This window comes from Hylobates moloch, unplaced genomic scaffold (genome assembly GCF_009828535.3).
Source record: "Hylobates moloch isolate HMO894 unplaced genomic scaffold, HMol_V3 SCAFFOLD_3, whole genome shotgun sequence".
Classification (NCBI taxonomy): Eukaryota; Metazoa; Chordata; class Mammalia; order Primates; family Hylobatidae; genus Hylobates; species Hylobates moloch.
The window spans coordinates 82,720,240-82,747,832 of record NW_026652278.1 but is presented as its reverse complement, the minus strand read 5'-3'; the positions used below and the strand labels follow the sequence as shown (position 1 = coordinate 82,747,832).

General features: G+C 44.4%; 2 protein-coding genes across 10 annotated transcripts in view; one reads left to right on the top strand and one right to left on the bottom strand.

The window, feature by feature from the left end:
• The window catches only part of WDFY4 (WDFY family member 4), a 294,231-nt gene that overhangs the window by 42,783 nt on the left and 223,855 nt on the right, over nucleotides 1-27,593 (bottom strand). The gene's annotated exons all lie outside the window — the stretch shown is intronic.
• LRRC18 (leucine rich repeat containing 18) lies at nucleotides 102-26,639 on the top strand. Of its 4 annotated transcripts, none has more exons than XM_058436481.1 (3): nucleotides 170-207; nucleotides 4,655-4,752; nucleotides 25,720-26,639. In XM_058436481.1, the coding sequence occupies exon 3, from the start codon at nucleotides 25,797-25,799 to the stop codon at nucleotides 26,547-26,549; it is 753 nt and encodes a 250-aa protein (XP_058292464.1). In that variant the 5' UTR covers nucleotides 170-207; nucleotides 4,655-4,752; nucleotides 25,720-25,796; the 3' UTR covers nucleotides 26,550-26,639. The 4 variants fall into 4 exon arrangements, with proteins under 4 accessions (XP_058292462.1, XP_031998006.1, XP_058292464.1 ...); XM_058436480.1 differs by having other exon boundaries at nucleotides 175-207; nucleotides 25,717-26,639; XM_058436479.1 differs by lacking the exon at nucleotides 4,655-4,752 and having other exon boundaries at nucleotides 102-207; nucleotides 25,717-26,639.

The following is a 27,593-nucleotide window of genomic DNA, read 5'->3' as shown; positions in this document are numbered from 1 at the left end:
GCTCTCCTCCCTTTCAGACAAGGTTCCAGAATTTTGCCTGTGGTCATTTGTGATGTTACTATCAGGTGGAATGGTGTACAGAAGAAAAAGGCATTTCACCATCCCACTCCTCATTTCATTGGCTATCAGCTCCAAGGAAGTTCCATTATTTCTGGTACCGTCAGAGGAAGATGCCATTACCAGCAGTTCCAGGACACCTAACCAATGGTGAGTTCTATTTTTTAAAAATATGGTTTTAAAATCATATTAATCTGAAGGCGATTACAGAACTCTTAAAATGATCTATGTGAATTTTGTTGGTAACTGGTGATTAGTTGAAAGTATTTCTTTAAGAGTTAATAAACTGCATCATCCATCATCCATCATCCATCATTATTATGTAAGTTTTAGATTAAATAAGATGTTGCAAATGGCTCTTGGCTTTCTAATGTGCTCCTGAGATCTGTGGGAGGCAGCCTGAGAAAGAGCTCTGGCTCTAAAGTCAGGGACACCTGGATCTAAATTCTACCTCCACCACTTAAATGGGGGGCCCCGAGCAAGACAGCAAGCTGCTCTGATCTGCCATATCATCCTTGCAACACACTGGCCACACCGGTCACACAGGGGTGTGGGAGAGCCAGTGAGACCATGGGTCTGGAAAAGGCTGGCATTGGTGTGGGCACAGAGCTACTCAACAGGCGTGGTCCTGGCGATGTTGACATTGTTCAGGAGCAGGGGAGATTCTTTTCTACTCTTGGAGGAAGGAGAGTGCAGTGGCAGAGCGGGGCCTGCTTCTGGTCAAGACCTTCTTGGCTCTGCCAGTCCCCCCCTGGGTGACCTTAGAATTGTGCAACTTGGGAACCTGGGCACCTGCTCAGTCAGCCCAGTGGACACAATTCTGAGGAGCTCCTCAGGGTTTGCTGTGTGCCTGCATTGAGCTACAGGACAAGATTGGGGCCTGTGGGCAACTTGGTGTGGAGCAGAGAAGAACAGAAGAACTCGAACGAAGCCAGTGAAGATTGTGGCGGTTACCCGGCCTGGCCTTATTGGGCCTAGCATGGACGGACATACAGGGGACATCACATCAACCCTTTCACTCCCTTCCCGCCCAGGACAGGTGTCCACCTCTACTGGATGACTTCGAAGATGGAAAGATTATCTCTGAATCAGGACTTCGTGGGTAGTTCAAGTTCTTCCTTATTTTCAGGGGTCATTTACACCCATCCTGCTTCATTTTTAACCAAATCTCCGTCCTTTACCCCCTAGACGAGCTTCAGAAGCTTGAGCGCTACTGCCATGTGGCCTTAGGGCCTTCCCTACCCCACGCTGCACAGCATCAGTGCCCTTGAGTTGCCTCATAGTCCTGCTTTGACTCTTCTCCCTTGGGCCAGCTCCACCCAAACAACACCTCCACCCTACCCTGAAACCAGGCCCCCAGAGCAGGTGGCAGAGAGGAGGGAGCCAGACGCATGTTCCAAGAGCTCTTCCTCCATCGGGGGCTGGCAGAGCAGCCTGTGGCTGGGCCTCCAGATATGGTGGGTTAGCCCCCCAGACCAAAGGCTCTCAGCCGAGGGACTCATCTGGCTAAAGGCTGCACCCTCTCAGCCCTGGAAGGAGTCTGGGGTCTCTGCCCATCCTCTTCTTCACCTGGCACTAAGGAGGCTAGGTGTAGCCCTAACATGGCAGACATGTATGGATGGCCTGCAGGTTAACCTGGGCCCCCGAGCTAACGCAGACACATCTCAAAATCCTGCTGCCTCTCCAAATTCTCCCATGTTGTGTTGCCTATTTGCAAAAACAGTTTTGAGGACGTGGTAAAATGGGTTAGTGAGTGACTGAGGGATTTGATTCTTGAGTTAAGAAGCACTAGGCATACGCAAGCCACAATGAGAAGAAAATTCGCTTATGTGGGCAAGTTGGAAACACAGGCCTGCTGATGGGTGTGGGCTATTTCTCAGGACAGGAGAAAAATAGTCTTGCTTGGCCACTGCCAGGGGAGGCTTCCTGGGTAGGGAATGTGTGAGCTGGGGAGATGCTGGGGGCAGAGTGTGGCAGGGGCAGAGTTGTTCAGTGAGAAGCCAAACACACTCCCTCTCTCTCCCATTTATTTCTCCTAAGAAGCAAATCTGGGTCAACCTGGACTCTACTCTTCAGATCCAGGTAGGGCATTAGAAATCCATGTAGAGACAGACATACCCTTTCAAACCAGAGACACCCTGCTGGACAAACAGCTCATTAAACCTCTCTGTTATAACTTCCTATCGCTCTTCATTTCTCTAACATGTGGAAAATCTGCATACAGTTCTAGACCTAATAATAACACTTAATTGTTTAACCTGTTAGAAAGTGTGAAGACTTTTTGCCTGTTGTCTAATTTCCACAAAGGCCCAATGAAGTTACCATAATTTCCATTAACAGATGAAGATATGGAGGTGTGGGGCAAGGAGGTGGTGTACAGGCCAGGGAGGTGAAATTCATTGTTGGTGTCTACCCTAGGCCTGGCACAGAGCAGCCAGCATAAACACCGACACACTGACTGTTCAGAGCACCCGCCAGGACCAGATCTTGCTCCAGGGCCCTGACACCGAAGAAAACAAATGCAAACAAACAAAAATCTTCATCCAAACGTATGAAAAGCCAGCTACCGGACAAACTAATCAGTGGCATATATTTGGCAGCATGATGGTAAAAAATGAGCATTAGTAAATTGACCAGATTGTTATTGTACATCTATGCCATAATATGAGGCTGTATATACGTTAAAAATCTGAAAGTTGGCTGGGCGCAGTGGCTCACACCTGTAATCCCAACACTTTGGGAGGCCGAGGTGGGCGGATCACCTGAGGTCAGGAGTTCGAGACCAGCCTAGCCAACATGGCAAAAACCCGTCTCTACTAAAAATACAAAAATTAGCCAGGCGTGGTGGTGGGTGCCTGTAATTCCAGCTACTCAAACCCGGGAAGTGATGTTTGCAGTGAGCCGAGATCCTGCCACTGCACTCCAGGCTGGGTGACAAGCGTGACACTATGTCTCAAAAAAACAAAACCTGAAGTTTATACAATACAAAGTTACTGCCAGTTGCCAAAGTTATGAGTGCTTTTAATTTTCTTTTTTTTTGTTTTTTTTTTGTTTTTTGAGACAGAGTCTCACTCTGTTGCCCAGGCTGGAGTGCAGTGGTGCGATCTCGGCTCACTGCAACCTCTGTCTCCTGGGTTCAAGCGATTCTCCTGCCTCAGCCTTCCAAGTAGCTGGCACTACAGGTGCTTGCCACCACGCCCGACTAATGTTTTTGTATTTTTAGTAGAGACAGGGTTTCACTGTGTTAGCCAGGATGGTCTCAATCTCCTGACCTTGTGATCCGCCCTCTTCAGCCTCCAAAAGTGCTGGAATTACAGGCATGAGCCACCATACCCGGCCTGAGTGCTTTTAATTTTCATAAGGTTTTATATACCTGTATTTTAAAATGTATTTATCTTGTATATTTTCCTCTTTCAAATATTGATTTTATTTTTACGTGCTTTATGATTTTTATATTATTTAATTTCAATTTTAAATTATGTATTCATATATATTCTAATTAGAAGTATACTGGCTAGGAATTTTCTAGTCATCTTCATTCAGAAATTCTTTTAAATCCATTTGCTGTCTACATTAAATTATGTATTTTATTTTTTGGACTTATAATATGGTAATGTTTATGTATTCAAAATGTTATAGTTAGCTCTCATTTAATGATTTGTTTTGTTTTTATTTCTAAATTGAAGTCATTTTATTTTGCTTTTTTTGTACTTTCCAAAATTTTTACTACTTAAATTTAATTTTGGATTTGAAATTACTTATTTCACTTATTTGCTAATTAATTTATTTTCTAATTTATGACTAGGTGGAAAAATTTAGAGCATTTCAATTTCTTATTTCTGCATATACATTTTCTAATTTTTCTTCAATGCTTTATCATCTGCATAATAATTTTCATACTTAATTTGTTTTCCTCATTTTCTCAACTTCTGGAAATTTAATGTAAGAAGAAAACTATAAAAAAAAAGACTATAGATGCACAAATAGATAATTTCAGCCTTATTCCTGATAATGCCAGGCTGGAAACAGCAGGAAAAGCAAAGCACAAGGCTTACTGCTGTGTGTTCATTCAGGACGCAGATTTCAGAAACTACACATCAGCATTTAATGACATACGATCAAGTAAGAGAATACGATTACAGGGCTGTATGATTTTATGAGTATTGTAGCTACCCTGATTTAACAGTTGAAAAAGGGTGCAAAGAGAAACAAAAGCGTAAGAAATAATTAAATTCAAATAAATAGATGAAAGACAGCCCTCTCAAAAACCAAAGAGCAGAAAAAAAAATACTTGCACAAATTCTAAGAAAGGGGAGTGATGTTTCATGAACGCTATTAAAGTTAAGTACGTGTCTCTTTCAAGAGAAATGTGTGGCTTCTTCCCTGTGTAGCCACATCCGCCTGGCCGGTGCCATGGACAGGGGCTCTGAGTTGATCCTCTCCCACTGGCTGCTGGGTGAACCGGAGGAAAAGTCCAACTGCAGGAATAACAGGGGGTGAGCCCTGGGGTTCCCTCCTCGTGGCAGGCAAGCCAGGCTGTTGGGAAGTTTGAGTGTCTTAGAGACCCTTTCAGCCTTGCGTCCTCTCACTTTGCAAGCTGGTGTCAAGACTGTGCTAATGACCTCCAGGTCCTGAGTCTCTTGTTGCCTGGTGACAAAGTTTCACAGTTGAGGAGGAGAAGCTGGGACTAGCAGGGTAAGTTTCGCTCGGGTGGCGGCCCTGCACTTATCGATTTACTTTAACTGTGCCAAACAGCTGCCTGGATCTCTACTTTTTCTCTTTCTCCCCTCCTTTGAGTAAGCAGCTTTGGAAATGCCTGTTTTCCGAGTATGCTTTATTTACAAAGCCCAGACACTAGCTAATGCATTATTTAGGAGAGGAGGAAGCTTGTCTGAGACCCAGCCAGGAAGGGCAGCTAGCTGGGGCACAGTGGGCGTCCTTGGGGGCCAGGGCACGGGCGAGCCTGCGAAGGCAGGTGTGCGAGTCAGTGGCGCTTTGGGGATCACACGGGATCCTCTCTCCAAAGTCTGGATCTCTGTGAGTGTTTTTGCTGCTCTACAGGCTAGGTGGAGACGTGTTTGAACTGCTTGCTTTCACCCGACCAGTCACCCTTCTAAGGAAACTAAACTGTGACTGCTTGTTCATCCAGGAGGGTCCAGCCCAGCAGAACAAACCTGATTGCTGCTTACTGTAATGGGGTTTGGAGAGCAATCCGTGTTTTGAGAAGTCTGGTGGTAAATGTTTTCTACAAGTTATCCTGAACGCTAGAACCCACTAATAAGTGGTTAAGCCCTAGGCTGAGCTGGGCTTTGCAAAGGGGGATTCTTCATGGGACACACGAGAACACACTCCTCAAGTCCCAACTTTTATGACAGGTATAGTGGGAAAAGGCAGGCCCTCTACTTAGAGTCTTTGTGACTCCACACAAGTTTCTCAGCCTCTCTGAGTCTCAATTGCTGTATCCCTCCAGTGGAGATGAAAATCGACACGTCAGGCAGTTGTGACTCAATTATAATGTCTGTAAAATGCTTGGCCTATAATGGGTGGTCCACAGAATCCATACAGAGGGAGAAACCTCATTTTAATGTGCTAAAAATTAGGTAGTGTCTTTGCTTTGCAAAGGGTCTGGCACATAATAAATTCTCCATGCATTTATCAACAACACGGGTGCTATGTGAACCAAATATGGAACAACACTCCCGGCCAATGAAATGGGGACTCAGGTTAAGAAACTCATGCAAAGTCACACGTCTAGGAGGACAGGGCTGTGACAGGCCTGTAAGCTGGAGTGACCACATGCCTTCTGGGTTTGAGCCTCAGCCTCCAGGGGAGATGGGAGGCACTGAGACAGCTGCTGTCCATCCTGCAGGGCCCATGAGCCCTGTGGTTGTCTGCAGACTAGTTTGTTAGTGCCTGGTGCTTGGTGCCTCCAGCTTCTGCTTGGGCCTCCAATGGTCTCTCACTGTTGCCCAGCATCAAGGGTGATGTCAGGCCCTTTCTCCCTTCCTATCAGTGGAGAGATGAGAGAGTGAAAGCTAGATGATGTTTCCAGGCCCCTGAAACCCTAGAACACAAGGTGTGCAACTGAACCACGCCCATGTCTACTCTGCTTGCCAGCCCCATCGCCAATTCTCAGCCCATTGCCAATGCAATTCACTGCCAATTTTTCAGTTTCTGAGCTCCCTACTAGTCTCATATAATGGAACTCATCTCAGCCCCTAGAACTGGGTCTAATAACACATGCATGCTTCTTTTTCGGGGAGGGATGAGCCATAAAGATGGGGCTTGACCTGGACTAGGAAGAAAGTTTCCCACAGGATCTAGCTCGGCTCCTGCCAGCATCTGAAGAACATGATGAGTCAGGAGCTTCCTGGGTGGCCAAGAGAGCCATTGGTGGCCAAGAGAGCCATCTGACATTGTAAAGCCAAGCTTGCATGGAAAAGCCAGATGGCAGCTAAGTCCTTGGGAAAGGGCACCAAAGAGATGCTGGCCTTTGACTAGGCCCTGGGTGTTTCATCTGTGAAGTGGAGTGACTGGATTAAATGAGATGACAAACATGAGGTACTTAGACTTTGTGCTGGGCAAAAGGAAGGAAAAGATACGAGAAGTGCTACGCCCCTCTAGAAGTTCCAGCCTGCTCTTGGGTTTTCTCTTTGCCTGGTCCACATATACAATCTAGAAGAATGTTCCATCTGCTCTGCTTCCACCACAGAGCCTGGATCCACATGGTGCCTCCTCCGCCATGCCCCTCAGCACAGACTCCCCTCCTCTCCTGCCTGCAGCTGGCCTGTCTCCATCACTCTCCTTCTCTGCCTCTACTGCCTCCCCACGGCCAGCGTTATCCTTCTAGAGGGCGCCTTATGTTGTCCCCTACCCATGAACACACGGCCCACCTTGCACTGCCCTTGCTCAGCTCTTCGATCTCCCCTCCTTGACCTCCAGCTTACACCCTCTTCCTGTCAGTTCTTTCCAAAATCCTTCCGTGTGGCTTCTTCTTAGCATTCTAGTTACAGCTCAGATGTCACCTTCTCAGGAAGGACCTCCCCACCCACCTCAGTCTGAGTTAGCAACTTCCCCACTGATATGCCCTTTCTGACTTTGGCATTCTCTGTGACATCATCAGCTATTATTATTTGCAGAGCATTTACACCAACTGAAATGCTCCTTGGTTTTTTTTTTTTCTCTCTCTCCCTCTTTTTTTTCTTTTCTTTTCTTTTTTTTTCTTTTTTATTTGCTCTCTCTTGAAATGGTAGCTTCACGAGAAACACAAAGGTATAGCCTTGCTCACTGCATATCCACTGATCTGACCCATAGTATAACTCCAGTAGGAATTGTTGGACAGACGACTGAATGAGGAGACTGAACTGTAGCCAGCTCTAGAGATTAAAAGTGAGTATAGGGATAATTATATCTGTAAGTAGCTATTATTATATCTCTTTTTCTGTAATCGCTAGTAATATTATTAATTTGTCAGTGCTTGAAAGGTTGCAAAGACTTTGTATTTGGAAATCAGCAAAGATTGTTCTCCAACTCCTCCATCTGAGATTCCTGACCAGTGGGGAGTGGCCCAGAGCAGCTGTTTTGAGGGAGGTGATGGAGACGGTGCAGTCTGGTGACTCCACCAGCATTCCCCACCAGCACCCGCCACTGGTGGTAGAAGCCAGATGACTGTTTGTTGAGTGCCCACTGAACACTGGTCACCTAACATTTTTATCACCTCATTCACTCTTCAAACAACCAGCAATTGACCAATCCATTTTGCAGAGCAATAAACTGGGCTCAGGCGTGTTATGGGACTAAACCTGGGTTGGCAGTGAAGGCGAGTGGGGCTCACTTCTATTTGACTCACAGCTCCCATGCTCCCTACAGCCTACCCACCTGCCTTTTCAGGCACAGCAGGAAAGTGACAGCCGGCATGACTAACTTGTGGGTGGCCATCCTATCTGGAAGCTACTACGGTGCTGCCCTGTCCTGACCACATCATTCTCAACTCTCCTGGCAATGGTTATGTCTGTTTGCACAAAGTCCTAAGGAAAGCTATCTCTCTTATTGGGAGCAGTGTCAAGTGCTTCAGTCATGATTTCAGATAAACCTCATGAAGATTCAAGGAGGAAAAGGAAATCTGAATTTAAGAAAAGTTTCTACAGAAGAAATTTAGGATGAGACATTGCAGCATTTTCTGAAAGACAAGGGCCTTCCATGCAAGGAATGAGCCCAAACTACCCTTTTTCTCCACTAACCTGAAGCATTCCTTCAAAAAGTAGGCCACAGTTTTCCCACAGTTCTTCACCTCTGGATGGAGGTCGCAGGGACAAAGTTCAGCTTCTGCTTGACATATCCTCCCCACATTGCACCATAATACAGGCCACCCGCTCATAACAGGCCACGTGTTGTTTATAGCACGGCTCTCTGTGGCTGGCTGAGGGTGGGCTGGCTCTGATAGAGTATCTCTGGAGGGAAACAGGAACAGCTGCCTTGGGCTGCCTGCTCCTCCCCCACTCTCAGTGGCCACCTCTTGCATTCCACTCTGCGACAGCATAAAGAGCTCACAGATGACCTAGGACAGCACTGGCTGCCTCAGGCAACCAGACTCTCCACCTGCTGCCCAATTCCTGTGTCTGCAGTGGTGGAGACACCTCTCAGGTATCCTCTATCTGCAACTGCTCCAGGCAAATCTAGCTCCAGTGAATAACTCCCACCACCACCCTGTCCTCTAATAGGAAAGGAAGCGGAGTCGTGTGTGTGTGTGTGTGTGTGTGTGTGTGTGTGTGTGTGTGTAGTGTGTGTGTGCATGTGTGTGAATGTGTGCTTGTACCTTTTTTTTCTGGTTAGAAATAGATTTTATATCTGTTGCAGAGAATTTAAAAACTATGTAGACATATAAGAAGGAAAGTAAAAAGAGCCTAGGACCGTCACCTGCGGAGAGCAGTGTTGCTGATATTCTTGGTGTTCTTTCTCTCCTCTTTTCTGGGTGTGGGGGTGCATGTGCGCCAGAGAACACAGGGTTCACACGGACAGATGTTTTTTCATTAACATGACATCTTCAGCATTTTGCCTTTTGACATTTTTGGAAAATAATGTTTTGTTTTGTTTTAGTTTCTGTTTGTTATTAATTTCATTCTATGATTACACATTATTTAATCGCCCATCTATTGTTAGATATTTGGGTTGTTTCTAATTTGTTTTTTACTATTTTAAATGGCACCACCATAAGCATGTTTCCATCAAAAGTCTTGTTCTTATTTCCTGAAGGGAGATTCTTAGAAGTGGCCTCCATGTGTTCTCTATAGCCTGGTCCCACCTCTTCCCAGAGTACCAGCTGTTTCCTTGCTTCATCTCGTCTCTTGGCCTTGGCTCCCATCCTTCTCCCCTTGGCCTAACCCAGTTAAGGTGGCTTCAAGTGCAATGCTACTGATCACTCTCCAGCCCCATAGTGCACTTGTTCTCATGGTCAAACAATCCATCGTGCCATCATCTGTGTCTATTTGGAAAGCATTCCTGTCTCCAAGAGGGTACACACTCAGTGACCAACAAATATTTTGTATGCAAGTGACAACCTGAGTTTTCCTGAGGGACCTCTCCCTTAAAATGTATTCATGTTCTGGAAATCCTTTAACAGTACATGTAAAAAGAGTAAGTCAAGTTGATTATGTAGCAGCTGACTCTCAGCTATGAAATCTGGGACAAAGCTGAGAGCTGAGACCCTTTCTGAGGGCATGGGAATCAAGATTGACCTTGTAAGCACCTAGACTGTATCTATTAAACTAGTATTGACCAAGGGCCTACTCTGTGTTAGGAACTGAGGTGCACAAGTGAACAAGACAGGCCTTGGGGTAGGTGGGGGAGGAGAATGGGGGGATAGATAATAAATGCAAGCATAACAAGTAATGCATCATAAACTACATTTAGATGCCAGATGCTATGGAGGAGAAGTGCAGAGAAATAAGGGGTATCAGTGTGTGGGGGAAGGTCAGTCTGCATTATTAATTGGGGGTGGGTGGAAGAAGAGGTGTCAAGTCTGATGCCACAGTTTGGGCCCTGAGTGTCCACAGGTGGCCAAGGCTGTCAGCCCAGCTGGAAGAGGCTGTGGTGGAGCAGCTGGCTGGGAGCTGGGCTTGGGACAGGCAGGGTTTGAGATGCTTATCATCATCCAAGGAGAAATGCTAAGTAGGCAGTAGGTTAAGTGAGTCCAGAATTGGGGAGCAAGGTCCAGGCAAGAACCAAACACTGGGCAATCGTTAGTGTATAGATCGTATTCAAAGCAATGAGAGTAGGTGGGCTCACCAGGGCAGTGAGCGTAGACCAGCACGATGAGTATAGGCAGAGAAGAGGAGCAAGGGGCTTGGCCATGGCCCTCAGGGGGCACGTGGCAGAGGCAGCCTCTAACCCACCCAATCAACTCCCTCCCATGCTTGGGCTATTTCCACTGCCCCCTGATGCCCACACTCACTGGCCTGGAGTATGGAGTCCAGGACACGGTAGCTTCCTGCTGGAGCCCAGAGGCTTTTAAGACCAGCCCAGTGCAACCCCATGCCTGGTACCAGCCTCAGGGCTGGGTTTCTCCTGTTTATTTACTTATCTTTTATTGTGCCTCCTCCCACCCTCCCTTCCTTTCCTCCTTCCTTCTTTCTTCCTCTGTCCTCCTCCTCTCCTTCCTCTTGTTGTCCATCCCCTCTTCTCTGCAATGAGGCCTTTCCACTGGATGTTGCCTCCATCTGAAATCCTCTCCCTGAATCCTCACTTCCTCTGATCTCTACTCAGGTATCGTCTTCTCAAAGAGGGCCCTCCTGGCCTCCCCTTTCTAAAAAAGCACGTCTTCCGACTCTTCTCTTCTAATCTCTATGTCTCTATCCTGACTCTTTCTCTTCCTAACATCCATCACACCTGTCATTACACCTTATTTTTGCTTGATTTTTCTAGAATGTGAGAAGGCCCTTCATTTTGTTTGCTGCCTGGAACAGTGCCTTGTTCATAGTAGGTTTTCAACAAATACTGTTGATGAGTGAATGACTTCAAAGGGCCGTGGGAAGTTCAGCTGTGTCCTTAGAGTTGACTCTCAGCATTCCCCTTCCCAGTCATTTCACACCTTCCCAGGTGGTAGGAGGTCAGCAAAGCTGTCACAGAGCTGCGAGCTGTCCTGCGGCAGATGGGGTGCTGCAGTGGACTCTGGGCTGTCGCCAGCGGGCTCTCACCAGAACTAGAGGGTGTGCAGTGCAGAAAGAATTCCATGTGAGGAGATGCCCCAGCATGATACAAGGGGGCCTGTGCAGCTCAAAGGAGCAATGTGTCCTCTTGGCCCCCAGGATAAATTCACTGAAAGCCTGCACTCAGGGAGGCGGGGGTCACGGTCCATAAGGACACTAGGCTGCAGGGTCTGAATGTGGTTTCTACTGGGCTGGCACCTGGAGTCTGGGCTCCCCATTTGGTCAGTCGTGTGGTCCCATCCATGCTGCTGCCTCCTGTGCCAACCCCCACCAACACACACACACACACACACACACACACACACACACACACACACACACATCAAAACCAAAGCCTCCAAGGGCCACGCATTGCCCTCCCCTGACCTTGGGGAAGCAGCCACTTTTACATCCTCTTTACAGGAGTTCAGGCTGAAGCTTGTGGGGTTCAGGAAACCATCCAGGGTCATGGGGAAGGTAAACAAGGGGCTGGGCACACCCGCCACAGCCAAAGACCTGGCACATTTCCCCTGCCAAGCCTCTTCTCTGAGACCCAGTTTCCTAATCTGCAGGAGGAGAGGAGCTGTGAGGAGAAAACAAAATAACACCTGTCTGGCAATAGCAGCGCTTAAAACACATTGGGTGGAATGGAATCACTGCTCACCTCATGGGCTTCAAAGGGGCCAGGTCTGCCTTTGGTTCTTTGACTTTTGCTTCTCTTGAGGTTGGTTTGTATGTTTTGAACATAGGGTGGATGAACAAGGCATTTCTAGTCTGTTAAACTAATCATCTTAATATTTTATTTTAATTGTAAGGCACCTATTCCCTTTTGTTCCTTTAACAAATCCAATTAAAACAGAGTACATCCAGAATTACAAAATAGATGCTATTAAACCAATAAGAAATCATAATCTTTTGTTATTGGGCCATGTGACCCCCTGGGAACTTTTGCTCCAAATAAAAGTTGAATTCTTATTATCCGCTAGGGGAAAGAGGGCAGTTTGACAGCTAACGGCTTTCCAGGCAGCACATGTGCAGAGCCACGCTGGTGCGAAGGATAGAGAAGTAAATAATACTAGGGGCAGACAAAGCTATAAGTGCATAATATCCCAGTAAGACACTTAGAGCTGGGTTGATCAAATTAACCAGATAATTGCCAAATGAAGTGAACCTGAGAATTTTTATACAGACACTCCGTTTTCTACTTTAGAGGCATGGGGGTGGAAGTTTTGATGTAATGGGAAGAACGCACCCCACAGAAGTGCTGGAATAAGGCAGCTGTGTGAGCCTGGACAAACTCCTCACACACAATCCCCTCCCCGCACCACCCAGAATAGGAAGGATATTCCTACCACAAAGGAGAGTGGTGCGGATGACTGAAATGGCAAAGGAGAGATCACGTTATGAAGACACGGGCATGATGTACCTCTTAGCATGGGTCTGAGGATGTGTGTGGAAGCAGCGGGGAGGGTGCAGGGGAGGCATCATTTGACCAGCACATAGAGGTGGCCGCTGTTTGGCAACAGCAGAAGTACTTTACGAGAGGTTAGACTTTCAAGTGAGCTCACATGGTAAAAATCAAACGTCAGGCAGTCTGCATACAGCCATCCCTGATACAGGGGCACTACAGCAGCCTGCAGCTCTCCAGGGCAAAGAGGTCATTGCCTCTCTAGTGAGTACTGGGGAATGCAGTTGGCCGATGTCCCTGGGTGATGCTACATGAAAATCCTGTGTCTTCACACTCTTGAGTCACACTCCATGTGGCAAGGCGTTCACACTGCATTGGGCCTGCAGGGACTGGAGGAGCTGAGAAACAACCAGTTCCTGCCTCCATTGCTGCCCACCTGGGGACACATGCCTATGAAGTGACCTGGCTCGTGGCATTATGTGTGCCCCATAAACTGTTTCTCTCTCTTTCATTGTCAATTGCCAAGCTCTTACAGTTAAATGACTCCATTAATGCTATTAAAATATCATTAACATTCATACTATTTGTACATATTTAGATATATACCCACATACATATGGTACATCTATGAAAATGAACATCCTACATATTGGCCCCTGGACAGTGGAGTGAGCAGGCAATGGGTCACACTGAAGTGATTTCTTCAGGGACCTTATTTGCCTGTGGTCGGTTCCTCCAAAAGGTCAGTGGAACATCTGCATTGCTGAACCTCTGCAGGGACTTTGGCTAAGGCTGCCTCTCTGTCTCCTCACTTTGTTGAGTTGGCTGGCTCCTTCAGCCAGAGTGCACACCATTCTTCATTTAGCAGACTCTCTAGCGGGTGACACTGCGGTTCCCAGGCCAATCCATGCCAAATTAGAATGGACTTGAGCAAGTGTCTCATCACCCAGAGTTCTGGGGACTCTGACATTCCTTGGTTCCAATGTCAGAGATTTCAGCAAAACAGGAACACCCTTCCTGGGGCCTGGGGCCACGGGGGGGCTAGTGGTCTTCCTTAATCTCCTGTGCAGAAGTGGGTGTGGCTTTCAGCCTGAGAGTCATAGGATTCCAGGATGGCTTCCTCTCCTGGGAGGCAGTGGGGGCCAGCAATGTACCCCCAGGATGAGGCATTTGCCACTGGGGGAGCACAGGCAACAGAGGGAGGAGAGAGAGAGGTGGCACAGTGTATAGAAAGATTGTACATCAGCTTGCGTATCAGACACATCAAGGTTTGACTTTGGCTGTACTCTTTGCTGCCTGTGTGACCTTGGGGAAGTCACTTAACTTCTCTGAGTCTCAATTCTCTTATTGTAAAAATAAGGTTGATATTTTGCATAGTTTCTCTGGAGATTAGACATACATGAAAGGCCCAGCAGCATGTTTGAGGCAATTACTTTGGTACCATGAGTGAATGATAGAGAGGGGCTCTTGACATTGGCAGTATTTCCAGAATTGATGTCAGAAATCCCCCCAAACTGTGGAGTCCCTGTAAGATTCCAACCCCTGCTTCTGCATCTCTCCTGCCATCATTCCTCCATCAGCTCGGCCCAGAGTGTGGTGGAGCTATTGCTGTGAGCTGCACCATCATCTCTGCACCTCTAATCTGTCCCTTTCTAGCAATCTGTCCTTCTGCCCACAGGGAAGCAGGGCTCACATTGGGGCAGTTAGTGGAGAAAACGAAAACACTTTATGTTTATACCCCCAAGGAATCTATATTCCTAAATCTAGGTAACACTTCAGAGCAAGTAGCACAGCACACAGTTTCGGGCCCAGAATGATCTTTGGACAAGGGGTAATTCTCCAAGCTATGCCCGAGTCAAAAGTTAGTGCTGATTTCAGCAGCCTGCCCAGAGGTTCCCAACACACCCATTACAGACACAGGACCCACCATGACAGTGCAGGTCTCCACCTCCCATGGACTTCATCTGTGAAGATACAACCCTGCCTCTCTTTAGAGGGAGCATGACCATTCTGGGAAGGGGCAGAGGACACAGAGAGTGATCTGAAGCCACTCGGAAGGTCACAGTTAGGTGAGCTGGCCTGTTACACGCCCAGTAAATATGAGGCTCGGGAGAGAGAACAAATGCAGTTACTTTTGAATGAGTGAGTTGTTGAGGGAAGTTTGCATCATTTCCTCTTAAGAGATGACCCACAAGTAAAATATATTTCTCATCCACATGACATGAAACTTCCTATAAAGCTAGTCCCAAATACTGGCTGTGAAACGGCAGTGTCTATGGGGGTTTCAGTTCCATGTGTCTATCCTGTATCTCAACAGATCAGTTGAAAGAATGAAATTATTATTGTGAGATTGTGTTAGCAAGCTATTTAGGGATGTTAGAAATATAGAAACAAAGTCAGTCTTACTTAAAATTGTAGTCAAAGATACATGAGTGTGAAGCACCAGACAAATTCTAGTATCATAATGACAAGGGTCTTACAACTGGAAATGCTTGCAAATATTTGGATGACATTAATATATTGGTTGCCATTACTTTTTTAATTTAGATATCCATGGGGTGTCCCACCATGCTGTTTGATTCACAATGACTAGAGAGAAAAAATTAATTAGAAATTAAAGTCAAACCAACTGGTCCACTTTTTCCAAAGTATAAAAAACAATTGTACAAGAACGAAAAGACACAGCACATTTAGAAACCTCTTATATTTGAGCTGCTAAGCTTTTCATGTGAAATGAAATCTATTATCCATCCAACCACACATAAATACATCCATTCATCTGTCTATTTGCCCATCTATCTGCTTATCTACTTACATCTTCCTCCCTATAACTATCAGCTTCCCTTGTGTGGGTTGATCCCACTCTGACATTTCAAGAATTCTATGAACTGATAATAGGCCATCTAGCCAGTTTCAAACAGATGATCAAAAGATCATGGCTTCTGGCACTGGGTCTGCTTCTAGTGGTACTGGGCAGCTTAGGGGGTCAGGATGGACCCTGAGCCACACAACACACTCTGCCTTCTATAACTGAGAGGAAGGGTCCCTGCCAGGGTCAGGTGGCCCCAGGGAGAAGCACAGAGAGGGTGGAAGTTCATCGTGCCCCATCTGGCCCCGGGGCTGCCTAGGGACCCAGACTCCCTGGGGAGGTGAAGTACATTATCCCAGCCAGCCCTCACTTTACCTTGAGGTGATTAATGGGCAGGCTGGGAGCCAAAGGGCCCTTTGGAGAGAGGCTCCTTAATGGAGGAGTTCTCTGTAGCCAGCTCCGTGCTGCTTCTGCATTACCATTCATCAGAGCTGGGAGGGCTTCTTCTCACAGTGTGGGTGGCCTGTGGGCAGCAGGCACAGCTGGGCCCAACTGGCTGGATCTCCCATTTGCAGGAAGCACCCCTTCTTGTCCAGGATTCTCTCTAACCCATGCTCAGTGTGTTTGGCCTCCCTGAGCTGAATTTTATCTTAGATAGAAGAAAACCAAAAGGCAGCCCAGGTTTTCGGTGTTCAGGGGAATCTGGTGGTCAGAATCAGTGAGGATCTAGATTTGAACTATTTCAACTTGAGGACTGGGCCTGTTTACTGTTTATCTGTGTTGCTCAGAGGCTTGATAAATGGTAGGCACTCAATATGCTCATACAGTGAGTGAACAAATGAACGAATGCATGAGTAAGCACATGGACTTAGCTTAAATCAGTCCCAAAGGACTAATAATGACCATAGACAAATGAAAATTTACTGATTGTTTAGGCCCATGGGATAGGATTGCCAAATAAAATACAGGACTATGTAGTATTTGGGACATATATATATATACTAAAAACTATTTGTTGTTTATCTGAAGCTCAAATTTTACTGGGGATTCTGCAATTTTATTTGTTAAATCTGGCAAATCTACCATGGGGAGAAGCCATTGATAAACATCAGATGAGTGCATAGACTTCCCTGATCTCAATTCATCTCTTTTTAATGAAGATTTCAACTCAAGCACAGTAGACAGTTTTTCTGACATGCCAGCTTGTGAACAGCTGTTCCCTGTGGTACACAACATCCCCCCAGTGCATACACCAGGGAGACATACACGTTGGACCACAGTGGTGCCCAGATGCTATCTATTTGGATGCCTTTTCAGGGGCAGAACTAGTTGTGTGGGGGCTTAACAAAATCACAGACTTCCAACGTGGGACAAGCCAGCAGGCACAGTGAGAGGAACAGAAGTAGAATATGGAGTCCCAACTATTTTGCAAAGTTTTTTTAAAAACTATTTTTAAAAAATGTGTCTACAGTAAAATTGCCTCTTTGGGCACAGTTCTCTAAGCTTTAACAGATGTACAGATTCACGTACCACCATCACTGTCAGGGTGCAGGCAGTGACACCAACCCAGAAAACTCGCTTGTGCCTCTCCCTTCTAGTCAAGCCTTTCTCCAACCCCTAATCCCTGCAACCACAGATTTGTTCTGCACCTAAAGTTATGGCTTTTTCAGAAGGTGACATAAATGGAATCATTACATTCATGTAGACTTTTGAGACTTTTTTTATCAGGCAAAATGCTTTAGGGTTCATCCAAGTTGTTGCAGGTATCCGTAGACTTTGTGTTCAGTAGTATTCCATTACCACAGTCCTCGCTTATCCACAGGTGGTATGTTCTAAGACCCCCATTGAATACCTGAAACCACTATAGTACACTATGTTTTTCCTACAGGAAAACACGCCTATGATAAAGTTTAATTTATGAGTTAGGCACCATAAGAGATGAACAACAATTCATCATAAAATAGAACAATTTCAACAATTTACTGTTCTCAACTTCACAGATAGAAGATTCATTCTTGCTGTAGATGTTAGCAACCTCAGCATATGATTTGTTTTTTTCCCCAAGTCAAGAACTTTCACCTTTTCACTTAAAGGAAGCACTTTAAGGCGTCTCTCTTTTTGGCATATCTGAACTACCAGCATCACTACTCACTACTAGGACAGCTACTAAGTGACGAACAGGCAGCTAGCATTTACAGAGTGAATCCACTGGAAAAAGGGATGATTCAAGGTCTGGGTGGGATGTAGCAGGATGGCCTGAGATTTCCTGATACTACTCAGAAGAGTGAGCAATTCAAAATATATGAATTTCTTATTTCTGGGGTTTTCTGTTTAATATTTCCAATCTGGGGAACTAAAAATGTGGAAATGGAAATAGCAGATAAGGGGGACTACTGTACAGTATTAGGAATCCACCCATTGAAGGACATGTATTATTTTTCTGTTTGGGGCAATTACAAATAGAGCAGCTATAAACACATGTGAACAGGTTTCAGTGTGAACATGGAATTTTACTTTTCTAGGGTAAATACTTAGTTGGGGAAATGCCAGATGATATAATAACTATATGGTTAATTTTATAAGAAATTTCCAAAGTGTCTGCCAAGAGACTATACCATTTTGCATTCCCATCAGCAAGGAATGAGAACTCTAGTTGCAGCATCTCCTTGCCAAAACTTTGCACTATCGATTTTTGTGTTTGTACATTTCTACGTTGAAATGTATCTTTAAATATTCTGGACATTAAAAAAATTGTATTTGCTTTCTTACTGTTGAGTTGAAAAGATCTTTATAGATTTTGGATACCAGATATCTATGATATATATGATTTGCACTATTTTCTTCCAGTCTGTAGCTTGTCTTTTCATGCTCAACTTTTTTTTTTCACAGAGCTCTTAATTGTGTTCAACTTACTAATACTATCTTTTGTAAATCGTGCTTTTGCCTGACTCAAAGTCATAAAGATTTTCTCCTTCATTTTCTTTTCAAAGTTTTATAGTTTTACATTTTACATTCAAATCTATGATCCATTTTGAGTTAATGTGAGTTAATTAGGCCAAGGTTTAATTTTTTGCATATAAATAACCAATTTCAACACCGTTTGTTAAAGAGTTCATTGTCTCTCTATTGAACATCCTTTGACCTTTTGTCAAAAATCAATTGACCATTTGGCCATGTTTGTGTAGATCTATTTCTGGACTCTATTTTCTGTTCCATTGACCTATCTACCTGTCCCATCACCAATAATAGCACATGCTGTAACTATATGGTAAATTTTAAAACTGGGATGCAACTCTATTATTCTTTTTCAAAATTATTTTCCATTTCTAGTTTCTTTTCCTTTCATATAAATTTTAAAATCTATTCATCCATATATGTAAATAATCCTGCTGTAATTTTGACTAGACCAATTTGGGGAGAGTTGACATTAAGTCATCCAATTCATGAACGTGGTATGTTTCTCCATTTATTTAGATCTTCTTTGCTTCCTTACATCAGCATTTTATAATTTTCATTATAAAAATCCTGCACATTTTAGTTACTTATGTGAAATATAGAAGTATTTTATTATTTGGAGCATTATTATTTTTCATAATTCAGTTTCCAATTGTTAATAGCTAGTATATGGAAATGCAATGGGGGTTTTATGTGCTAACCTTGTATCCTATGGCCTTGCTAAACTCACTTACTAGTTCCAAGAATGTTTTTTAAATTCTGTGGGATTCTCTATGTGGACAATCATGACATCTGTGCATAAGAACAGTTTTATTTCATTCTTTTCTGTCTGTATGCCTTATTTTTTGCATTATTGCACTGGTTAGAATTTCCAAAGTAATATTGAACAGACATAGTGAAAGTGTGCTCTCTTGGCTTATTCCCAAACTTCAGAGAAGAGCCTTCTGTCCTTCATGAAGTATGATATTAGCTCTAGCTTTTTTGTGGATGTCCTTTAGCCAGATAAGGAAGGGCCTTTCTATTACCAGTTTGCTGAGAGTTTTTAATCACTAGCAGATGTTAAATTTGTCAAATGTTTTTTCTGCATCAATTGATAAGATCTTTTTTTTTTTCCTTTTAGTCTGTTAATATGGTATGTTACATTAACTGATTCCCAAGTATTGAGTAAGTTTGGGCTGTCATTTATATTCTTTTTATATGTTACTGGATCCAATTTGCTAATACTATGTTGAGGATTTTTGTAACTATGTTCATGAAGAATATTGATCTGAAGATCTCTTTCTTATATTGTCTTTGTGTGATTTTAGCATCAGGGTAATGCTGACATCAGAAAATAAGTTGAGAATCGCTCTCTATTCTATTTTTTTTTGAAAGAGATCATATCAAATTGCTAGTATGTCTCTGCAATTGATTGAATGTTTGTGCTCCCCAAAAATCTGTGTTGAAACTCTAATCTCCAGTGTGAATGTATCAGAAAGTGAGGCATTTAGATCATGAGGAAATTAGATCTTGAGGGTGGAGGCTTCATAAATGGAATTTATGCCATTACCAAAAGGGGCCCCAGACAATTGTTTTGCTCTCTTTCTACCATGTGAGGACACAGCAAGAAAACATCTATGAACCAGGTAGCATGCTCTTACCAGATGGCAAATCTGCCAATGACTTGATTTGGACTTCCCAGCCTCTGGAACAGTGAGAAATAAATTTATGTTGCTTACAAGCCAACTAGTCTGTGGTACTTTGTTATAGCAGCCTGAGTGGACCAAGACAGTCTTCTTTAAATGTTTGATAGAATTTAACAATAAGACTACTGGGCTTCGGGTTTTCTTTTTTGAAAGGTTTTCAACCATGAATTCCATTTCTTCAATAAATAGAGGTCTATTTGGGTTTTCATTCCTTCACAAATATTTAGTAGTTTTTAGTTGATCTTATCTAAGTTCCTCTTTTTTTTCGAGTTGTTTCTACTGTTCTCTTATTGTCCCTTTAATGCCTGTGGGATTTAGTAAATCCTCCCTTTAACTTCTGATATTTGTAATTTGGCTTCTCTTTCTTTTTTTTTCAATTGTCAGTCTGGTTATCTGTTTCATTAATCTTTTCAAAGAACCAGCTTGTAATTTTTTGTACAATTTCAACTCCTTTAAATTTGTTAAGGCTTGTTTCATGACCCAAAATATAGTCTGTGTTAGTGGATATTCCATATATACTTGAAAAGAGTTTTTATTCTGCAGTTGCTGGGTAGAGTGCCTTATACATGTCAGATTCAGTTGTTCAGTGGTAATAGTGAGTTATTCTATACTAGTAGTTCTCATCTCCAGGAGATTTTGCTCCTCAGTGGACATTTGGCAATGTCAAGAGACATTATTGATTGTTACAACTGTGGACAGCTATTGGCAACCAGTGGGCAGAATCTTCTGGCCTTACTCTGCTAAACATTCTACAATGCACAAGACAGGTCTTCCCCCAAGCCCTGTCACCATCCCACCCCTGCTGACAACAAATAATTACCTGGTCTAAAATGTCAATAGAGCCAAAGTTGAGAAACCCTTTTCCTTGCTGATTTTCTCTCTACCTGTTCTATTGACTGCTGAGAGATAAGTATTGATGTCTCCAATTCTAATGGTAAATTTATCCATTTTTCCTTTCAATTTTATGTTTTTGCTTCATTTAAATTGAAGCTCTGCTGTTAGGTACATACACATTTAGGTTTTTTTGTCTTATTGGTTAAATGATCGTTTTATTAAAAAGTAATGGTCTTCTTACTTCATGTAAATTTTCTTGTTCTGAAATATGCTTTATCTGACATTAATAAAGTCACTACATCCTTCCTTTAGTGTTTGCATGGTATGTCTTTTTACATTCTTTTAGTTCAACTCACTGTTGCTTATTTAAAGTATATTTTCTTTATAGACAACATACAATTGGGGCTTTTTCTTTTGTAATCTACCCTGATAATTGTGTCTTTTAATTGGTGCGTGTAGGTCCCTTTCATTTAATGTAAGTATTGCTATGTTTGAATTTCAGTCTATCATTTTAATAGTTGTTTTCTGTTTGCTCCCTCTGTTCCCTTTTCCTGCTTTCTTTGTATTATTTGAATTTTTAAACTCTGTTTTATTCTCATTTATATATTTAGTTTTTTACTATTTACTATAGCTTTTAAAATATTGCCTTAGTGATTGCTCTGAGGATTCAAATACACATACTTAACTTTATAGTCTACTTAGAATTAACCTTTCACCACTTCAAAAGCAGCGTAAAACCCTTACCACCATATAGGTCTTGCTAACTTTCCTGTTATGTAGTAGTTGTCTTATGTATGACATCTACACTGACAACTCCATCACACAGTGTTAGTTTTCCTTCAATCACATACATATTTTAAGGGTATTGAGAAGAGAAAAATATTCCACATTTACTCAGATATTTAGCATTTCCAATGCACTTCCTTTATCCCCAAAGTTCGGAGTTCCTCTCTAGTACAGTTTCCCTTTCACCTGAAGAACTTCCTTGGACATTTCTTTTACAGCAGCTTAGTTAGTGGCAAAAACTTTTATTTTTCACTCATCTGATAATGTCTTTATTTTGCCTTCATTTATAGAGGATACTGTCACAGTCTGGGTTGACAGTCCTTTTCTTTCAGCACTTTAAAAACGATGTTTCCAGCACTTCTGGCCCCTGTGGTTTCTGATGAGAAACCTGCAGTCATTCCTATTGCTGTTCCCCTGTGGGTGACACGTCATTGTTCTCTGGCAGCTTTCATGTTTTTTCTTTAATTTGGAGCAGTTTGATTATGTGTCTGAGTGTGAATTTCTTTATTTATCTTGTATGGAGTTCACTGAGCTTCCTTCCTGTGTTTGTAATTTTTATGTTTTTCATCACTGTTGGAAGTTTTCAGCCATTTTTCCTTCAAATGTTTTTCTGCACCACAACTGTTTTTCCACAGTTTCTGAGATACAGGTGTAAGTATAGGTATCAGCAGAGATAGAGATGAGGCACATGTCGCTTCATGATGTGAATACTTTCTGAGAAATACATCCTTAGGCAATTTCATCATTATGTGAACATCAGAGAGTGCACTTACACAAACCTAGATGGTATAGCCTACTATAGACCTAGGTAGACTATGTGGTCTAGTCTATTGCTTCCAGGCTACAAACCTGTACAGCACGTTACTGTACTAAACAGTATAGGCAATTGTAACACAAGGGTAAGTATTTGTGTATCTAAACCTGGAAGAAGTTAAGTAAAATTATAGTATCATAATCTTATGGGACAACTGTCATATATGCAATCTGTCATTGACCAAAACATCATTATGCAGCACATGGCTGTACACACACACACACACACATATTTTTAAAGCAGGACTTTTTACTTTTAAAAAGCACCTAGGTCTATAGTAGGCTATTCCATTTAGGTTTGTGTAAGTATACTCTTTGATCACACAATGAAGAAATCACCTCTGCCTTTAAACAGAGGCAGCTCAGGGCGAGTCCAGAGTTGCTATACAACTTTCAGAATCACTTTTCCTGAATTTCTTCCCTGTTGCAATCTCTCTGAACTGTGTGGCTCCCAGGGGCATCTCTTCTCCCCCCACTTGTTGGTCTTCTGGCTGGATTTTGTTTTCTAAATCTGTTGCACACTTGCAACTGTTTCTGCCTCTAGGGCCAAGTGGCAGTAGGGTAGAGAAAACAAAGCAACCCCCCAGCTCTGAGGACCACAATTTGGTCAAAGACAATGGTTCTCTTCTTCCAGCTTCTAGGTGCCTGCCTGGATGACTCCAGGGACACAGGGTGGCCTGGGATGAGACAGGAGAGAAGCAAGCAAACAAACAAACAAACAAACAAAAAACAGAACACAAAACAGATTTCCCTTACTATCTCTGACCCTTAAAAATCCATTTCCTGTTCCTTGGACCAGAAAGGGAGGTTCTTGTTGGAAATCAGAAATCTTTCTGTCTTCATCTGGTGCAAAGTTTTGTGTTCTGGGCTGCCCTTGAGTCCAAGCCAAGAGAAACGGTTGAGTGGAGAAAAGGGAGTTCAGGAAACTTGCGGCCAGATTGGTCTTTACTTTGAGTTATGGATTTCTTCTCCAATCTGCCTGATATCACTTATCTCAGAGTCCCCAGAGTGCTTCTCTGTGAATTCTGCCCAAAGCTTTTCTTGCTTTCAAGAGTTTGGTGGGACCAAGTGAGCATACAAAATCTTAACTGGACTTGGATTCCACTTTGTTTTTTAAGCTGCTTTATCCCATCTGGTTTCTCAGAGCTGAATGATATAGACAGTTCCATATTGGTGAACATGGTGCTGGCTCTGGAAACCAGGCAATTATGCCTGAAAATGGGGACTCTACTATTTTTAAAGACTAGGGTCAGCTTACAAGGCCTGTGTAAATGAACATCAATGCTGCCAAGAGCTAAGAACTGTCATTGGTTTACTGTGGAGACCACCATCTATCCCAAGTGGCTAGATCCATCAGGCCTTTCACAGGGTGGGACCCTCTGACCCTTCAGCTATGAGTGGTGACAGTGGGATTTTCAGTAGGTGTGAGACAGGCTTGTACACATTTCCCTCTGACACTGGGTGAGGAAAACATATAACTATATCCCCACACAGCCTGATTGCTCAATATTCATGTGCTATGTCAACTTGGGTTCTAATAAAAGGTATAGGTGATGAAGTACAGAAACTGTAGAGCACCTCTCCCTGCCCATCCCTGCAGGGGACAGAGGCAATGCAAGTTTGTGTCTCCCAAGGGCATACTTCAGCCTGGTTTGGAAATCTTGGTCCAAAAAAAAAAAAAAAAAAATCAGCAAGCAGGAGGTACTGAGTTGTTAAAAACAAAAGGGGGGTCCCAGAACCAAACAGAACAGAGTTGCATCCTCTTCCTGGCTGCAGACCTTCCTCACTTCTGAGCCTCAGTCTCGCTGCGATAGGGGTAATGCTGTGGATCTTTTTTTTTTTTTTTTTTTCGGTCCGGCGTGGGGCTTGCTCCCCCAGGTAGGAGTGCAGTGGCGCAATCTCGGCTCACTGCAAGCTCCGCCTCCCGGGTTCACGCCATTCTCCTGCCTCAGCCTCTCCGAGTAGCTGGGACTACAGGCGCCTGCCACCACGCCCGGCTAATTTTTTGTATTTTTTTAGTAGAGACGGGGTTTCACCGTGGTCTCGATCTCCTGACCTCGTGATCCGCCCGCCTCGGCCTCCCAAAGTGCTGGGATTACAAGCGTGAGCCACCGCGCCCGGCCAATGCTGTGGATCTTGTTGTTGAGGATTAGAAACAATATGTGTAGCAATTTTTAATAACTAACACTAATCAAGCTATTACTATGCACCAGGCACTGTTATAAGTGCTTTATAGTATTAGATAATTTATGCCCCCTCAGAGCTCTGTAAGGGCGTCTGTTTTCACAAATAAGAAAACATAAGCACTGGGAATTTAAGAAGATTGTGTGTAGAGTAGAGCTGGACTTCTAAGCCAAGAATGCAGAAGCCAGAATCCCCATCATATCACTTTGACATTCTGCTTCCCCGCACTGAGGCAGTCATGGCCATTTATCAAGTTTCTGTGCGGAGGAGTTGAAGTCTAGTGTGAAGGATGTGAGAGGAGGAGAGAAGGGGCAGGAGATGGGAAAGGCAGCATTCTCCATGAGCTTTGCCCGCACCCCCCATCCCCGTGTGCTCATGATGGAGAGTTATGGTGCTGCTGGGCCCAGCAATGGCACACCCTGATATCCCTGGGCTGAGCAACAGGCTTTTCCGCATGGCTACTGTTGCACTGTAGCCAAGGCCTCACTAGTTCCTCTGGGTCCATGAGGGGAAGAGGGATTTGAGAAGCTGGTCTTAGTACCCACCTTATTCTCTAAGATCCAGACTTATGATGGCTTGAAAACTCAGCAGTCCCTCCCCAGGAACTTGTATGAAAACTTCAGGAAATCCTAGCTTAATGCAGGGGTCTAGGAAGGGGCAGATATCCAAGAACACACACACACACACGGCCCTGGGTGGGGGGTACGTGACAGTTTGGGACAGTGGAGAGTATTTATAAGTCGGGGCATGGCACAGCTAGAGGGACATTTAGTGTCCTTCAGGCTGACCCCACACCTCCTATTTTAACATCCAAGAAAATCAAACTCTGAAGAAGGCACACAGTTTGCTGAGAATCTATGGCTGGTCTGGGTCCACTTTGCCCTGACTTCTCTCCGCAATCCTCTTTCTTGCTTTTTAAACCACTGAAGAGCAAAGCGTCATGACGTGGGGGAGCCCAGTGCCCTCTGGCCTCTTCTAACCAGATGTTTTCTTATCTTTCAGCAGTTTTTCATGATTTTTCCTCACACTGATCACTATCCAATCAGAACAACAAACTTCTAACACTCCCTTACTAAAAGAACATGGTTAAGGGCAAGAAAGGCCCCAAGGGCAAGAATATCACCCTCAAGGTGGCCAAGAATTGCATCAAAATCACTTTTGATGGGAAAAAGCGCCTTGACTTGAGCAAGATGGGAATTACCACCTTCCCCAAGTGTATTCTGCGCCTTAGTGACGTGGACGAGCTGGACCTTAGCCGGAATCTGATCAGGAAGATCCCTGACTCCATCTCCAAGTTCCAGAACCTCCGGTGGCTGGACCTGCACAGCAACTACATAGACAAGCTGCCTGAGTCCATTGGCCAGATGACCAGCCTGCTCTACCTCAACGTCAGCAACAACCGGCTGACCAGCAACGGGCTGCCCGTGGAGCTGAAGCAACTCAAGAACATCCGCACTGTGAACCTAGGCTTGAACCACCTGGACAGCGTGCCCACCACGCTGGGGGCCCTGAAGGAGCTCCACGAGGTAGGGCTCCATGACAACCTACTGAACAACATCCCCGTGAGCATCTCCAAGCTCCCCAAGCTGAAAAAGCTCAACATAAAGCGGAACCCCTTTCCAAAGCCAGATGAGTCGGAAATGTTCATAGACTCCATCAGGAGGCTGGAGAACTTGTATGTTGTGGAGGAGAAGGATCTGTGTGCAGCTTGCCTGAGAAAATGCCAAAACGCCCGGGACAAGCTGAATAGAATCAAGAACATGGCCACGACGACACCGAGAAAGACCATCTTTCCCAATCTGATCTCACCCAATTCCATGGCCAAGGACTCCTAGGAAGACTGGAGGTGACTTGGAACCTGACCCTGAGGCAGAAGGGAAAGAGAGAGGGAGGGAAGAGGGCTGTGGGCTGCATCCACAGGAAACCAAGGGCTCCCCTGTGGCTGCAGCAGCTCTTTCAGCTAAGCCCATAAAACTCCTTTCCTTACTTCCTTGGCGTGTGATTGTGTTGATTGAAGGGCTTTTGGTTCCTTGCCATTCCTCACATTTCTCTGTCCTCTGCACACACACTCACAAGTACAGGCACAGTGAGTCAGGAAGGGGCTGTCCATGTCCATCCTACTCTTGCCCCCAGATCTCTTTTGTCTACCTCTGTGGCCTAGGCAGCTAATGCCGCCACACACTCACTATCACTGGCATTTCAGAACCCACCGCCAGCTCCCAAATGTGAAGTTATTTAATGGAAATGTTTTGGGTCTGGGCTTCAAAGGCAAGGAATCTCAGAGCATGAGTTTGTAAGAAAGTAGATGAGCACTTGGTGTTGGGTAGGGGACAGAGCTGGACCACAGAAATGGGCAGGTTTTATTATTAAGGTATCAATAGGCAGATAGCTTCTTGGGCCCAAAGCAATGTTTTCTCTCTGAACTGAGCTTGCATAACTTGCTCTGCGAGCTTTCTTGGCTAAACCTGCAGACCTCTGACTGGCTGTGAATGAATGAAGTTGCACTCCCATCCTATTACATTCAGTGTTTTTCCAGACCCTCATGGGAGAAACGAAATAATGGTGGCAAGTATGGGTTGGTGGATTCAATAAATCAACACCTTACTTGGCACCGTGCTAGATGCAGGGGTCATGTCCCTTTGGGGAAAGCTTGGCTTGCCTGGTGCAAGCGGGAGGAGAGAGCAACTGAAATGAGATGAGGCAGAGCACCACTGTCTGAGGCATTCAGGAGATCCCAGTCATGGATGTGCAGGGCTGGCCTGACAGAGAGAAAAGCCAAATTCTGAGGTTGGACAGATCTAGGTCCATGGCAGCTCTGCTTATGACTTGGCAACCCCTTGGGCACCTAACATAGCTTTAGTTCCCTCACTCGTGAAGTG

Bases quoted from the DNA above. Each gene is read 5' to 3' on its own strand.
- LRRC18 (XM_058436479.1), top strand. From the start codon at position 25,797: ATGGTTAAGGGCAAGAAAGGCCCCAAGGGCAAGAATATCACCCTCAAG.